Source organism: Chrysochloris asiatica, unplaced genomic scaffold (assembly GCF_000296735.1).
Source record: "Chrysochloris asiatica unplaced genomic scaffold, ChrAsi1.0 scaffold00026, whole genome shotgun sequence".
Classification (NCBI taxonomy): domain Eukaryota; kingdom Metazoa; phylum Chordata; class Mammalia; order Afrosoricida; family Chrysochloridae; genus Chrysochloris; species Chrysochloris asiatica.
This window is the reverse complement of record NW_006408544.1, coordinates 12585541-12603507: the sequence shown is the minus strand read 5'-3', so window position 1 is coordinate 12603507 and position 17967 is coordinate 12585541. Positions and strand designations below refer to the sequence as shown.

The 17967-nt window shown below is 37.8% G+C and overlaps 1 protein-coding gene across 1 annotated transcript in view; it reads left to right on the top strand.

Moving 5' to 3' along the window:
* The window catches only part of AGBL4 (ATP/GTP binding protein-like 4), a 2461121-nt gene that overhangs the window by 1115016 nt on the left and 1328138 nt on the right, over positions 1 to 17967 (top strand). Inside the window, exon 4 of the mRNA XM_006839859.1 lies at positions 7870 to 7964. Within this exon, the coding sequence (XP_006839922.1) occupies positions 7870 to 7964 (95 nt within the window). The remainder of the gene's footprint in view (positions 1 to 7869; positions 7965 to 17967) is intronic.

Below are 17967 nucleotides of genomic sequence, written 5' to 3'. Positions count from 1 at the left end.
GTTCCCATGTTCTGTTCGAACAACTGCCTCTTGGTCCATGTACAGATTCCTCATGAGCACAATTAAGTGTTCCGGAATACTCATACTTCACAATGTTGTCCATAGCTTGTCATTATCCACATAATTGAAAGCCTTTGCTTAGTCAATAAAGCACATGTAAACATCTCTCTGGTATTCTCTGCTTTCAGCCAAGACCATCAGACATCAGCAATGATATCCTTCATTCCACGTCCTCTTTTGACTCCTGCTTGAACCTCTGGAAGTTCTCTGTCAATGTATGCTTGCAGCTGTTTCTGTATTTAGCAAAAGTTTACTCACATCGAATATCAAAGATATTGTCCAATGATTTCCACATTCTGTTGGGTCATCTCTCTTTGGAATGGGAACATTCTTCCAATCAGGTGGCTAGATAGTTGTCTTCTGAATATCTTGGCATAGATGAGTGAGTGCCTCCAATGCTGCCTCACTTTCTTGAAATATTTCAATTTTTATTCCATCAATTCCTGGTGCCTTTTTCTTTGCCAATTCTTTCAATGCCCCTTGGACTTCTTCCTTCAGTATCATTGTTTCTTGATCATGTGCTACCTCTTGAAACGTTTGAACATCAGCCATTTCCCTTTGGTACAGTGACTCTGTGTATTCCTTCCATCTATCTATTCAATAATTTGCCCACATAATCCTTCAATAACAAAATTCGAGGCTTGAATTTTTCTTCAGTTCCCCCACCTTGATAAATGGTGAGCTCATTATTCCCTTTAGTCTTCTGATTCCACATCTTTGCACATTTTGTTGTAATATTTAACTTTGTCTTCTCAAGCTGACCTTTGAAATTTTCTTTTCAACCCTTGTACCTCCTCATATCTTCCATTTGCTTTAGCATCTCTATACTGGAGAGCAAGTTTCAGTGGCTTTTCTGTTATCCATTTTGATATTTTCCTGCTTTTTTGTCTTTGTAATGACTTTTTTATTTCTTTCTGTATGGTGTTCTTCATGTCACCCAACTTTTCTGGTCTTTGGTCTTTATTGTTTTATGTAGTAAATCTCTTCTCCAGATCTGTAAATTCAGGTTGGATATATTCCAGGTCATATTTTGGCTCTTGTGGACTTGTTTTCATTTTCTTCAGCTTCAGTCTGAATTTGCATATGAGCCATTCATAGTCTGTTCTACAATCTGCCCCTGGCCTTGTTTTGGCTGATGATATGGAGTTCTTCCATCATCTCTTTCCACAGATGTAGTCAATTTGATTTATTTGTATACCATTTGGTAAGGTCCATGTGTATAATTGTCTCTTATGATGTCTAAAGAAGGCATTTGAAACGAACAATTCATTGGTTTTGCAGAATTTCATCATGCGTTCTCCAGCATCATTTCTATCACCAAGGCCATGTTTTCCAACTACTGGTCCTTCCTCTTTGCTCCCAATCTTTGCATTCCAATATCCAGTAATGATCAACACGTCTTGATTGCATGTTTGATCAATTTCAAATTGAAGAAATTGGTAGAATTCATCTATTTCATCCTTACTATTCTAGTGGTTGTTGCATAAATTTACTAAATAGTGGTATTAACTGGTCTTCCTGTAGGCATATGCATATTATCCTATCACAGACAGCGTTGTACTTTATGACTGATCTGGATATGTTCTTTTTGACAGTGAATGCAACACCATTCCTCTTAAACTTGTCATTCCTGGCATAGTAAACCATGTGGTAGTCAGATTCAAAATGGCCAACACTAGTCTATCTTAGCTCACTAATGCCTAAGATATCGATGGTTATGCATTCCATTTAATTTTTGACAATTTCCAATTTTCCTAAATTCATATTTCAGACATTCCATGTTCTAATTATTAATGGATGTTTACAGCGATGTCTTCATTTTGAGTTGTGTCCTGTCAGCAAATGAAGGCTCCGTGAGCTTTACTCCCATGGGCTTTACTCTATTCGCATTATCACAGTCAACTCTACTCTGAGGAGGCAGCTCTTCCCCAGTAACATTTTCAGTGCCTTCCAACCTGAGGGGCTCATTTTCCAGCACTGTATCTGACAGTGTTTCTCTGCTATTCATAAGGTTTTCAGTGACTAAATATTCAGAAATAGTTCGTCACTCCTTCTTTCTCATCTGTCTTTGTCTGAACGCTCACCTGAAACGTGTCCACCATGGGTGACCCTGCTGTTATTTAAAATACTGGTGGCATAGTTTCCAGAATCACAGTAACTCACAAGCCACCACCATACAACAAACTGACAGATGAATGGTGGTGAATATGCGTAGAACCTGGAAATTCAAGATGATTAATTTAATTTAATATAATTTAACAAATTCAAGAAGATTAATCTCACCGCCTCATGCTTTCTTCCTAAATAAATAGAAAAGCATACAAAACTGAGTGTGTGGGGAATGATAAGTGATACTGTTACTTTTTGTTTATTATCATAGAGAACATATTATCTTCATGGTCAGATCACTTAATATTTATGTCCTCACTCTACCACTTTTTCACTTAGAGATTTTAAGGGGCAAGCCATTTAGATTTTGAAGCACAGGGTTGGCTTTGGCAAAATCCCTTAGCTTTTGTTTATCTTGAAATGTTTTTATTACACAGTCATATTTGATTGACAGCTTTGCTGGTTAGACAATTCTTGATTGGCAGGGCTTTTTTTTTCTTTCAGGGTTTTATATATGTCTCCCCTTTGCCTTCTTGCCTGCATGGTTTCTGCTGAGAGATCAGAGCTTAATTTCATTTGCTTGTCTTTGTATATAACACTTATCTTTTCCCTGGTTAGTTTCAGGATTGTCTCCTTGTCTGAGTTTAGAGAGCTTGATTATAATGTGTTTTGGTGATTTTCTTTGGGGTTCTATCCTTCCTGGGGTTTGTTGAGTTATTCAAATGCTTATCTTTTTGTTTCTCAGGATGTTAAGGACGTTTTCTTTCAGAAGCTCTTCAACTATCTCCTCTGTGGACTTGTGTGAGTCTTCCTATTCTGGAATGCCAATAATGAATTCTAAAGTTATTCCTCTTTATGTTGTCCAACATGAATCTTAGACTGTCTTCAGATTTTTTTATACTTTCTTTCTGCTTTCTCTTCTGTCTTAGCAGTATTGAGAGATTTGTCTTCCAGGTCAGTGATTCTGGCTTCCATCTCTTCAATTCTACTCCTTTGCCCTACCAGCAAAGGAGTATTGTCCATTTCTGATATTTTACTACTAATGGTTTGGACCTCTTTTTGCAGGTTTTGAATTGTTTCCAATGCTGTATCTATCTTATTTGATTGTTCCTTTAGCACTTTCCTACATCTCTTCTCTGAAGCGTTTGGATGCACTTCGATATCATTTTCCTGAATTCCTTCTCAGGTATTTCCAAAGTCTGCTCTCCTTCCAATGTTATATCCAAGTGTATCTTCTGCTCATTTGTCCCAGTCACTTTATCTTTTTTCTGGACATGTGCCAATATGGTCAGCTGTTTCTTGGGCATGTTCAATAGTTAGCTGTCACCTCAGTAATTAGATGAATGTATGTTGATGTTTTATTATGCTTTCTGATTGCCTGTAGGTAGATGTGATCAGGAGATGGGCTTTCCTTTTCACTCTTCTTATTACTCAACTCAGAGTAACTGTAGAAGGTGTTACCTGCCTGTCTAGTATATCGCAGCTGGTATTGGTTCTTTTCTGGATGGTGGGATTTTATAGGGTGTGAATATAGCTCACAATTGTTGTCTCTTCTTGGATAATATAGGGAGAAAAAGAGCCACCTAAAGGTAAAAAGGGGATCCAAAAACAAAACAGCCACAGGTGAAAAAATAGTTTGAAGACTACAGTCTATAATCACAGAAAGAGCCAAAAAACAATTTTGTAGAAAAATATGAGTATGACTTTAATGGCCCTCTCTTAGCTTCTTGCCTTCAAGGCCACCTGAGAGATTTCAAGATGTCACTATTGATCCTTATGATGGAACTTAGGATTTAATTTTTGGCCTGTTTCTTTTTCGGTCTGTGTCTCTCCCACTCCACAACCCCGTTCAGACCATTTACCTAATGAATAACAGATTAAGGCTGGCTGTATCTGTTTTGTGCTGCCCTTTGGTTTTAAGTGGAACTTTTTCCTTTAAATTCTGCTGAGAAGATCTGTGTGCATGTGTAGTAGAACCCTCCAGGGGTGGAGATGAGGAGTGTCCACTCTCTTAGGCACCCCCTCAAGTCACCAGAATGAAGGTACGTAGACAGCAAAGGACCAACGAACAGAGACAACAACAAAAAAAGAATTCCCACACCTTTATCTCCAAGCCTTTGTCAGACTTTTGTGGTGGGAGCATGCCTCTGATCTTTCATCTGCTCTGTCTCACCCAAGATGGCTGCTCTGGGAGTCGCTGGGGCCAACCAATCATAAAACACTAGTTTTCTTGCTTCCATTATAAATTCCACTGACTGTAAGCTTTCAACATTTCTAAATATTCCTTTATATGTAGTTCAGAGTTCTGCAACAATGCCCTGAATCTGGTATTCTGTATTATTGATGATGGGAGTCCTCACTGCACTTCTCCATGACCTGCCATTAAACCCCACTTTAGCCATTTAATTTTTATTAGCTTCAATATTATTATGCCTAGAATTGGGCTAAAATAAGTTACCATTCTGTAAGGATTGAAGAATTAAATAAGCATATTTAAAACACCTAGAACACTTTCTTGACACATAATTGGGCTTCATTGTAAAAGTTTCACTCTGTCTTACATTACTTTATCTTAGTTTCTCAGATGCACATCATTTCTGAATATGCTTTTTACCAGTATTCAGCAATAACTTAGGTCACCTATGGCTTTCAGATATATTTGAAATAGACCTGATGTATGAAATCGCAGAAGAAGAAAAAAGGAGTTTTTGTAATGTCCAAAGGTCATTTGATCTCTTATATTGATTTTATAAAATTAGATAGTAGCCAAGACCCACAGAGAAGTAATTGAACTGACAGTAAGCAGGCCCAGGTTATTAATAATGGAACAATTCTGGACTGTCTTGATGATTTAATTTAAAGACACATGTGAGGTCTGAAACTGAAATGCCTGGGATATGGGGTCAATGGTTAGGTCTCTGATGGATAAAGGAAAACACAAATTATTCCTAAGACCTTACTTCATGGAACAAAGCATTTTATGAAAGTCCCAAACATGGAGCAATGGTTATAATTTTGTCTTTTTAACAAAAATAATTTTGAAAGTTTGGAATATTCCCATTCTATTTTTTTTTTCTTTTACCTTAATTTAGAAAACAGATGTGATTTGAATTATGGAATTTTAAATCCTTAGTGAGCAATGCACAGATAGAGATTGTGGACATCCAACTACTCTTTTTATCCTCTATATTTTGATATCAATTTTACCATCTATTAATTGCATTATTTTGAGCAAGGTAGCTAACCTATTGAGCCTGTTTCTATATATCTAAAATGGAGATGTTAATATTTATCTGAGGCACAGAAAAATTATATAAAATCCCTGGTGCTGAATAGTAAACTCTCTCCTTACTTATTGGCCTTGGTAGGTTCCAAAGACCATGGTGTAATGCATAATTGGTTTTATGTGAAAATGAAGGATGACCACATCAGATCACAAAAGGATTAATAAATCATTGCTTAATTGCAATGATTAAGCAATGATTAATCACATAACTGCCAAATTACATTATCACATAACTGCCAAACTACATACATTATTATATAGCTGCCAAACCACTGAGAATCATGATTCTGACAGTTGACACACCTTAACGACCAAATTCGGCATTGGTGTCAGTTTCTAACGCCATTTCTTACTGCCAACTGCATATCATTAATATGTAAAACATCTGGATAGTACATTTTTCAGTATAATTGAAAATACAGAATGTTCAATAACAAGATAGTTGATAACTGAGAAAAAGGTGTATATAGTCCTTCACCCAATATGTATTGACCGAGTAATATACTATATTAATTTTGGTGCTTCCCGCTCTTGCACTGTCTCTGCGTACATAGGCTAGTTTATGGTAACCTCTTGAAAGCTTTCTTATTTCTGGGATTTTGCTGGATGTCCTAGATCTAGTTTTCCTCATCTCTTCTTTGGATTATTTCCGTGGTAACTGGGTGACTATTAACCTGAACTTTTCATTTCCCCATTCCCTCCTACCCACTAGGACAAAATTAAACCCAAACTAAACCCATTGCCATCGAGTCAATATGGATTGATAGTGACCCAGTAGGATAGAATGGAATTGCCCCATAAGGTTTCAAAGGCTGCAATCTTTATGGAAGCAGACTACCACATCCTTCTCCCACAGAGTGGCTGGGGAGTTTGAACTACTCAAGCTTTGGGTTAGTAGCTGAGTCCTTTAACTACCATACCACCAGGGCTCCTTTTTATGGTTGTTGATGTTGTTGTTAAGAGCCATTGAGTTGGTTCAGATTCATAGCAACCTTGTATAAGGTTTGGTAGTTTATTAAAATTAAGGTACTATCTCATTTAAATATACTACCTTGCTATATCAACTTCAGGTATCTAAAACACCCCAGTCTACCATTTTAAATGTAAGAAAACTGATTCTCAGAGAGGGGAAAGGACTTATTTAAGCACCTGTGAAGACAATGTTGAAATTAAGGTGGTGCCCAGAACCCATACCCCATATCAGAAACATAGAAAAGGTGTTGGAGAAGGAAGTATATATCCTCCAATTCTAGTCAGTGAGTATACCAAGCAGTTGTAGAATGCTTTTAATTTCAGTTTGTTGATCTCAGGTATTAATTTCAGTTTGTTGAATTCTAAATGCATTATTGTTCCCAAATGATAATATTCATTTCCATGTAAATTCTATGTCAGCCTAGAAAGAGAAGTCATAATTAATAAAAATAGCTAAAACATATTTTTATTGTTAAGTGCCGTCAAGTTGGTTTTGACTCATAGTGGCCCTATATAGGATTTCCAAGGAACATTTGGTGGGTTTGAACTGCTGGCCTTGCAGTTTTCAGTCCAGTGCTGCTCCTACAGTGCCACAGAAGGAGTCCAAACCTAATTTGCTGTATACCCAAAAGGAGCCCTTTCTTATTGACATGGTTAGGTTCCAAAGATCAGATAATTGGTGTTCCGTGAAAATGGAGGATGATCGTATCAGCTCACAAAATGAAGGATGGCCCTGTAGGATAAGTACTAGACTGCTAACTGCAAGGTGGGTAGTTCACACCCACCAGCTGCTCCATAGTAGAAATATGAAGTTTCCTGATCCCATGATGATTTATAGCCTCAGAAATCCCGTATAGGGTTGTGTGAGTCAGAATCAACTAGATGTCAGTGAATTATATACCAAAAGTTATTGTTCTTTAGGTGTATCAAATCAGTTCCGACTCATAATTACCTAAGCTGTAAATTTCCACAGGAATAGAAAGCCTCATCTTTCCAGCATAGCTGCTGGTTGACTCAAACTGCTGACCTTATAATTGACAGCCATTGCTTATTCTATAGCATCACCAAACTACCAAAATTATTGTACATATGATAACTTGTTCAATTCCTATCAGAGGTAGGTACTGTCATTATCCCCATATTTTTAGATAAAGAAACTGAGGTACAGAGATTAGGACTTTAGAAGATTGCACAGCTTGAGACTGGTAGTGTTGGCATTAAATTTCAGGCTTCTAGATGCCAGAGTTTGTACTCTTAACCTCTATGCTAATTGGTATAAACACATTACATTCCATGAATGTTATTTATCCTCTCTATACAGTTTGTCACTAGACCATATGGTGCCAGTCAGCCCTGATTTTGGTTTCCTGCTTTAATTATCAGAAGTCCCAACTAGAAGAATATAGATTTTTTTGATGAACTGTTTCCTCTTTCTTTTTCAGAGGGTCATTTTCAACATTGTTAACTTCAGCAAGACTAAGAGTCTTTATAGAGATGGGATGGCTCCTATGGTGAAATCTACCAGCAGACCGAAATGGTAAGTGACCGAATGGGATGCGTTTCTGGTTGGAAAACTTGACACAGATCACAAATATATCATCTCAATGGCTAGTACTTAGCTTAACTCACAGAAATATGATTAGTTTCTAGATGATGACTGTTTGGTCTCTAGGTACTGTTTTCTGAGAATGTTGGGATAGAGAACATGGTTTCATGATTGACTGACCAACATTCTATTATGAGGAAAATAACAATCTATTACTTGGTAAGTTTCCTGTCCTGGTTTCCTTTTATCATAGTATCTGAAAACTTATTTAAATTTGCTTCAGTATGTTTTTCATAAGCTTGTATGTTGTGAAGTAATCTGTAGTAGACACATTGGGAGCTACAAGTTGCATATGGATTCCACTTGCTTTGCATGACTTTTGTAGATTTTTGCATATGTGCATGTTTGTGTGTTGATGTGTGTGTATGTGTGTATGTGGACCATTGTTAATGGTGAGGAGGAGGGAAGTTGAATTGGATTCCTTGATTTTATCAATAACTGTGATATGATAATAAAGATCATAAATTTTTATTACTTCTATTTTCTGAGAGATGCTTTATTCTTACTGTTATTATTTCTCACAATAATTTTGCAAGGAAGATTTTACATATCTCTATATTATATATGAAGAAATTGAGACTAGCAAAGGTTATTATTTTCTGAAGATCATAGATCATAAGGGAAGGATCTGTAATTTTTATATTTCCTCACTCTGCCATTCTAACTAATTCACTCATTCATCCATTTATTCATTCAGCAAACATTGAGTGTACTAAAATCATTTTTCTTTGAAAAATAATCCATTTATTATTCATCTATCACACAGTAGGTCTTAAGTGAGTGCTTGTTGAACTGAATTGAATTCGTTATGAGAATCTACATGTAAAGTGCCTAGTACTTGCTAAGTGTTCAATAAATTTCATCTATTATTAATAATATTATATAAAACACTATACAAATGTAAGGAATTATTAATACTATTCTAGCTTTGATCCCTGTTCAAATTTTAATGAGTAGTGAGAAGATGTCTCCAATGTCTGTATTTATAGAAAACTAGCAATTCATAAATACTGAATTGTGCTTTAGTCTACGACTGATATTTAGCAGTTTTCTATAAATGCTAGTCTGAAAAGTTCAGGTTTGTAAAAATGTAGGCAGTTAATGAAGATAATGAGAATTATTTATTAAAAGGTAAAAATACCTCCCTGGACCTATGGTTTGCTTTCTGCATGTGGTCCAACTACACTGCTGATTCTTCTCTCCATCTCTTGTTGACAGTATCTCTCAATCTCTTTTTAAGTTCTGAGCAATGAGCATCTGAAACCGGTGGGTAAATATAGGGCCTATCTCTGTGTTAACAGAAATGTATGTAGATATTCATATCAAACTTTGCCAGCAAAAGAACACCCGTCTTGATTTGCTTATGAGGGCCTACAATGTACTTCTTTCTCTAGGTAATTTGTTGGGATTTGGACAGTAACAATAATCACTATTATCTTTTCTCAAGTATTCAGTTCTGATTCTTGTGTGTGTGTGTGTGTGTGTGTGTGTATTCTTTTGAAAATATTTAAGCCTTAATTATTTTATTTTGTTTTGTTTTCTTATGAACTATCATTTTGGTCTTCCCTGTCAGGGGTCTTGTCATAATTTTTAAATATTAAGTCCTTGCATTTCCATTATAATGCCTTAGAATTAAGTTAGTCCTGTTATCCAAGGTTGTTAGGCTCTCAGAAGTGGACATTATCCAGTCACTGATGTTTCAAATTGTCTGAAAGAGTCAGAATTTTCAGAACTGAGTTTGATTATCTTCAACCAATTAGGCACAAGGTACCATTGCAAACCAAGTTGTTTATATATCTAATCTCTCTTAATTTTTTCTCTGCCAACCCCATATTTTGATTCTGAAGCTATTCACATCCCTTCATGGTCCCTTTCCTCCTACCAGACATTTAAATATATGTTTAAGGAGCCCTGGTGATACTGTAGGATAAGCACTAGACTGCTAACTGCAAGATTGGCTGTTGAATCCCACCAGCTTCTTCGTGGTAGAGAGGGGAGGCTTTCTACTTTCTTTAAGATTTACAGGCTGAGAAATCCTACACAGGGTCGCAATGAATCTTTAAGATTTACAGGCTCAGAAATCCTACACAGGGTTGCAATGAATCGGAATGGACTCTATGACAGTGGGTTTTAACTAATAGGATTTTATTGAATAAATTATATGTGTCATATACTGTTCTTGGTATTAGGGATTAAGTATAAATAAATTGGAAGACGTCTATTCTGTCATAGCAGTAAATCACAGAGTCTGCTTGTAGTAAAAGCAGTTTATCGAGAGAAAAAACATTTCATGAATTGCAAAGCACAGGGTCAAGAGGCTGTCAATACAGTAGAGCGTTTTTATCCAGTATGTAGAAAGGGCATGGACACCATATGTGACCTCTGGTAACTTCACAAAGCGGAAAAGGAGAGTCACCATTATTATCCAAGGCTGATTCCTATAAGGCAGAGGATAGGCATGCATCCACCTCCAAGTTCTTTACCTTATTCTGACAACAACCATCCCTCCCAGGGCACATGACACTCTACCTCTCTGACAAGTTGATAATCTATTGCATTAGTCACACAGAGCTCAGTATATATTCACGATTATGGTATTTATTTATTTATACTTTATAGGGAAGTTAACAGGGTACAGGTAAGGATCAGAAACAACTCAAGATACAATAATTCTCTAATCAGGAATGCCTCTTTTCAGTTGTACCACAAACACAATTCTCTCTGTCATCCTCAACTACTTTCTATGTGTTCAATAAATGTCATCTGTTATTAATAATATTATATAAAACACTATACAAATGTAAGGAATTGGCCATTGCCATGCACAAAGTTCTTATAACACTGTGAAAAAGGACACACCATTCTGCCACTTCTCTGATGCTACAGATTTCTGTCCTTGAATCAAGGAGTTTCAATCCACAGAGATCTTAGGATCCACAGGATACTTCCTGCTCATAGATTTTCATTATTGATGGTCACAAAATTCCCTGTTCCTGCTTCTGAAAATTACACATTTTGAAACCAGTAAAATGGCAACAGCAACTACCCCCCCCTTTTTTTTTTCAGTTTAATCAATTTTATTTCAAGTGTATTTTAAAAATACATAAATGGAGTTTCATAATCCAAAGTCAAAATGCATTTATTCCTTTTAGTTTCACAATGTGAAAAGATTCCAGATCATGCTTTCTAAATCCGGTCTTCTTTGCTATAGTGCAGACTTTTGAAACCTAGAATTTAAACTATTCCATTTTAAAAGTACAAGTGTTCAATGACCAGCACCTCCATGTTGATAGAAGGGTTTTCTTGAAAATGTTCATCAAAAATATTGGTTTCTGTGCAAAGAACAGCAGTGAGGGAAAAAACACCAAATACTTTTCAAAAATCATTTATTTGTTTTACAAGTAACAGAAACAGTATTGTTCTCCATCATAAAAGAGATCTTAAAATTAATTTATTTTTGTAGTCTTGGGTAATATTTTACTCTATGCACAAACCTACATCCTATTTAAATTATATATGTATAACTATATTATATATAACTGAGTAAAAACCCCAGGTATTAATATGGCCCCAAACATGCTTTCCCAAAGTGGAACAGGTTATTTTTGAGGAAAAGATCTGCCTTGGCAACTTATATCAAATGCTGGTTTTAGATAAAAATAGTTAATACAAATTTGAGTACTACCTAGCACACTGCCCACCAACAAAACAGAAAATCAACCCTTTAGTTTTCATTTTTAGCAAACTTCCTACCTTTACTTTTTAAATTACAACTATTCACCCATTTTTTACTGTCAAATTCAATATTTCAATTTTTTAAAATTATGCACTTCAGTGTAATAAGACATTTCTTTAAAATTATCTTTATAATCCAGAACAGAGACACCAGAGCAACACTCAAGTCACATTGTTTGACCATAATGAAGTAAGAAATGAAAATGGACTGATATCTAAAAATGGATATTCCCTCTGCTCTAAAAGTTTGCAAGTTTTAACATGTCAACAATACAGAACGCCATACTTTTGGAGATTTCTCATATGCTTAAAATCAACAAAATCAATCTATTATTATTTTAAAGTAAAGTTTGGTCACTAGGAGATATTGAACAAAAATTACTCCATTTCCCACAAAATAACAACCAAACAGAACTAATGACCCTTTCCTCTCCCCACAAAAACAGGGAAGGAGTTGGGGCTGAATCCTTTCTGTTTCCAATATCAAATCTTAAACATTACTGCTATTTGTCCAAATTTGCTGGTCTGCGTATTTCCGTCTTCAGTATTTCCCTCAGGTACATATTTACTTTCTTACACACTCACTCACTCATTCTCAAGAAAGACACTTTTTTTGTGTTTGTTGATACATTACAAGGATTGTGGACTGTGTTTGTGAGGGTTTCATAGGTGCTTTGTAAACATTAGAGTCATTTGGGTCCTTTTCTCCAAAAGCCTGAAATCAAATTATACAACGCGGGATGACTACTTTCCCAGACACTGTTCACAGGCTGCATATTGAAGATTGTTGTTATTGTTGATATGTGCCGTGGAGTCGGTTCCGACTCACAGAGATCCTGTACAGGGTTTCCGAGGCTGTAAATCTTTACGGGAGCAGAAAGCCTCATCTTTCTCCTGCGGAGGAACTGGTAGTTTCCAACTGCTGACGTGTGGCTCACAGCCTGATTCATAACCACTACGCATATTGATGAAGAGCCGAGAAAAAGTCCTCAAGACTGATGTTTAAGTGGGAAGGCAAAGAGACAATCTTAGTCATTCTGATGTGCCAGGGAAGAAAACCTTATGTGCTGTTCACAGGATCAAACTTTAATATTAAATCAGGTTCAGGGAATCCATGTGAACTGGCAAAAGTTCTGTGCAGCTCTCACAATATCTGCTTTTCCATCTTCTGGGGACAGCACCTTCACTGACGACGGGCAATTTAAAACTTGATCATCTTTGTCATTACTATTTGAAAACTCTGGTGAATATTTGGAATAATGTTAGCCCAGAAGTTCTTGCTTCTGTTTCAAAATTTCATCCATTTATCTGAAATTATTCCTTTTGGAAATGCCACGCCCCTGCTGCCATCTTCATCCTCCTCCAACTAATCCCCTTTTTAGAGTCTCATGTGTGGTGCTGTAGGTTAATGCGCCAGACTGCAAAGTCGTTTGAACTGCAAGGTCGGTGGTTCAAGCTCACCAGCCACTCCTTGGAAACCCTATACAGGGTGGCTATGGTTTGGAACCGACTCGATGGCATTAAACAACAACAACAAATCATTTATTGGATGTTATGGAGAATATGGATTGTTATTATGTGCTATTGAATTGATCTTCATAGTGAACCTATGTGCAACAGAACTCATAGTGACTCTATGTACAACAGAATGAAACACGGCCGAGTCTTGTGTCATCCTAACAATTTTTACCGTGGAACCCAATGCTGCTGCCCAGGTGGGTGCTTCTTTTTTGGGGTTTTCTTGTCTTTTTTTCTTTTTGCTTCTTTTTTGTGGTCTTCTTTTTTTTCTTCTTCTTTTTTACTGACCCTCCACTTCATCAAGGATGATGTCCTACTCCAAGGACTCGTTCTTCCCAATAACATGACTGAAGTATGAGAGACAAAGTTTCACCATTCTGGCTTCTAAGGAACATTCTGTCTGTGCATCTTTCAACACAGATTGTTTTCTGGCAGTCAGCTGTACTTTTAATATTCTTCTCCAATACCATTAATCAAATGTGTCAATTCTTTTGTAGTCTTCCTTAGTCAATGTACAACTTTGACATATATGTGAAGCAGCTGATGATACCATGGTTTAGGTCAGACGCATCTGAGTTCTCAAACTGATCTCTTTAGTTTTGAACACTTTAAAGAGTCATTTTGCTACAGATTGACCTAATACAATACACTGTTTTATTTCTTGATTGTTGCTTCCATGAGTTTTGATTGTGGATTCAAGCAAAATGAAGTCTTTGACAACTTAAAATTTCCCTCCATTTATCATGATGTTATTTATCAGTCCAAGGAGCTCTGATAGTGTAGTGGTTACGAGTCAGGCTGCTTAACCTCTAGGTCAGCAGTTCGAAACTACCAGCTGTTCCACAGGAGAAAGATGAGGCTTTCTGCTCCCATAAAGATTTACAGCCTCAGAAACCCTGTGCAGGGTCACTATGAGTTGGAACTGACTCCACAGTTCTTAACAACAACAACATTTATCAGTCCAGTTGTGAATACCATTGTTTTATTTACATTGATGTACAATCCATACTAAAGGCTGTAGTCTGATCTTCATCAGTAAGTATTAAAGTTCCCTTCACTTTCAGCAAGCAAAGTTGTATCATCTGCATATCCCATATTGTTAATGAATGTCCCTCATCCTGATGCCTTGCTATTCTTCATATAATCCAGTTTCTTGGATTATTTGTTCGGCATACAGATTGAATAAATATGGTAAAAGGATACAATGTTGGCACACACTTTCCTGACTTTAAGCCATCTGGTATCCCCTTGTTCTGTTATAACAACTGCCTTTTGGTCTATGTACAGGTTCCTCATGAGCACATGTAAGTTAAGTATTCTGGAATGTTAGCCACACTTTGTCATGGTTCACACAGTCAAAAACTTTTGTGTAGTCAGTACAGCACAAGTAAACATCTTTCTGGTATTTTCTGCTTCCAGCCAAGAGCCATCTGATAACAACAATGATATCACTAGTTTCAATTTGTTTTCTGAATATGGTTTGGATTTCTGGCAGTTCTCTCTCAATATACTTGCAACATTAAAAAATTATCTTCAGAAAAATTTTACTTGCATGTGATATTAATAATACTCTTCTATGATTTCCACATTCCATTGGGTCACCTCTCTGGAATGGCTACAAATATGGATCTATTCCAACCAGTTGACTAGGTAGCTGTTGTTCAGGTTCAAGCACAGAAGGGAAAATCCTTCTGTGTATGTGGTTGCCAAGAGACTGAAAGAGCTACAATAATGTGATGGCTTCCATGACAATAATGCCATCAGGTCATTCTAGTTAACTCCTCTTTGTGGTTATGTAGACAAGACAACACTAAGGTTGGAGCCCTCCCCTCCCCTTGGGGCTGACACTGGACAAGTGGGTATTATGGATGGTCTTACCTATCCCGTTGTACATACAACTGCACGGGCCAATACACATGGGGGCAGCATTATATTCTTAGAACCAATTATAAACCAGTTATTTAACTGCCTGTTAAACTCAGAAGCTGGAATACAGTTGCTAACATCAGATCAAACACACCTTCTGGTGATTTTATTCCGTTTCAATCCTGGCCCCCAATACTGAGTGGCAAATAGAGGTCCTAGTGAAACATACATCAACTACTTTAAATCAAACCCACCATGCTCTTACTTTGCTATCAGCATCACATTATTGTAGCTGTGATTGGCAGGGACTCTCTCTATACACCATGAGGCCTCCTGGTTTAATTGGATTTGTACCACTGACAGCCTCCCTAGACCATCCTACACAGCATAACCCTAAGTAAAAGTAGTATTTGTTCCTGTATCATATTGAATACTCAGGAGCAGGTATAGTTTGATGATGGAATTTATACAGAGCAATTAGCTGGAAACATTGGGAAATGCTCACAGACTGTCTGGACTGTCTCTACCACTTTGTCAAGCAGGCCTAAACACTGGTATTATCAGGTGCATTCTCTGTGGCATGCACACAGCAGAGGATGTAGGGAACTTTCCACACACCCAACAGTCTGACTGCTTCTTCATATCTGCAATTTTGGTGACCCAACTTACAAAACCACTAAGGATGGAAGGACAGAGAGGTGAGAGGTACTAACAGAGGCAAGTCATATCCATCAAGTAAAACACATGCCATGGAGTGGGAGGCATGTAAGACAATCCCTTTGGTTGCCTTTCTCCCAGTTTACAATACCATATTTTTTTCCCTTGAGGACCCTCTTGGTAAGGAATCTTGCCTTCTCCAATGTACAGACTACATTGCTGTTTAGGCTTAAATCAGGGGTCTCTCAGGGATTGGGGTCCTTTCAGGATGAAAAATCTGTAGGCTTTTAGGAGGGATTTGGTAGAACTGTGGGGATACTTGCAAGCCAACTTCCCATCTTATTCCCCATGGAGATAAGAAGTCAAACAAATGGGGACTAGTTTGCTATACCCATGGAAGGGAGAAAACGGACTTCCTCCGGAATTGATCCTGAGACAATGGCAAGAGAAGATTGTGAGAGTATCTGGGAACCAGTAAGGAGCAGTCACTTGCAGCAGATTTTTGGATTCTCATAGCCTTCTGTGGTCTCTTTGTGAGAATCTGAGAGGCACTGGGTTGAGTCTCCCTTTGGTATTTATTTATTGATGCATTGCAGAGCTTCTGACAGTCTACATGTTCACTGTTATAATGAGTGAATATCCTGTCTCAGAATCCCGTTAATTCATTCTACGAGCCTGGTGGCAGTAGGATTCTATGGAAAGTGAAAATGTTATGCAATTCCCAGATCATCTGTCTACTCCTAGGCCTCATGTCCAGTGAAGTGGTCCCCATGGTCACTATCAATGTCAGTGGAGGTGCTGTAGGTGGCTCAGAACTGGGGAAGACCTTGGATAGTGAAGCACTGGGTAACTCATTTACTTAGGTATGCTAGAAAGAGACCAAAGATGGTGTCTGCATATTTCAGGATGAACTGACAGTTGTCTCATATAGAGTGGTCCTATGTAATCCACTTGCCACTGTTTGGCTGACATGTTTACCTGGGGTATTCTGCCCATCTGGTAGGGAATAGACTTATGCCATTCTAATGAGCAGCTAAGGCACTCTTGGCAAGTCTACACAATTTGTTTCATGGAGAGGGGGAGGCCCATCTCCTTAGCAATGACCTACAGTGTATATTGACCTTTATTCCCTGTATTTCTGTGTAGTCACACATCCACTTGTTCTGCTAGCACTTGCTGTATTGCATGTAGCAGGGCCAGTTCATTAACTTGAGTATTATCCAGTGTGGTGAAGGAACTTTTGTATCATCCCAGAGTGGGTGCCCAAATATTTTTTTACAGTGCCATTCCCCAGAAGGGTTGCTGGTTAACTTAACTAACCAATTTTGCTCTTTCCGTTGTGCTAGCCATAATGTTAGTCTTTTATATACTGCCCAGCTGTTCATGAATAGGACTGTGGAGCTGGGCTCATGCATCAGTGCCATCGAAGTAGCTCTCAACTCAGCCCACTAACTACTGTGCCTCATGCCCAGATCAATACACATAATTTTCATGCTGAATTATATAGCCACTGATGTCTACTGTGGAGGGCTTCCTCTAGCTGAGCTGTCCGTATACCAAGCATTCTTAGAGATCTTTCCAGCACCTTGAAGTATGTGACTTTCTTGTAGAGTATCTCCATCATGGTTGGCTGGTGCTTTTCACCGGTGACATAGGTAACAGGTCCAATAATCTGGTGTAGCTCAGCACTCAAAGGGCTGGTCAAGAGGACGCTTCTCTGTTGCAAACATGCATGCCATTTGGCCAATGTGCTGGATTGGGCCACCCCTGATGGGGTGTTAGCAAAGCCCTTGGTTCACCCCTTACGTATTGTTAAAAGGGCCCTTTGTGTGATTCTTCTATGAGCTGTAAACATAGCACAAAGCTACTTTTCTGAAGGGGTGTATCAGGTTTCTGCACTTTCTATAGTTGAGACCAAAATCCTAAGAAATACATGGACCCTATTGCCATTGCCACAGGTCTCAGCAATATGCATCCTGGTAGTTGGTGACACACAATTCACACTCTTACCCTACAGTTATGGTTTCAAGGCCTTGCATTACTGCTACTTTGTTGTTGTTGTTATGTGCCGTCGAGTCGGTTCCGACCCATAGCGACCCTGTACAGGGTTTCCGAGGGTATAAATCTTTACAGGAGTAGAAAGCCTCATCTTTCTCCC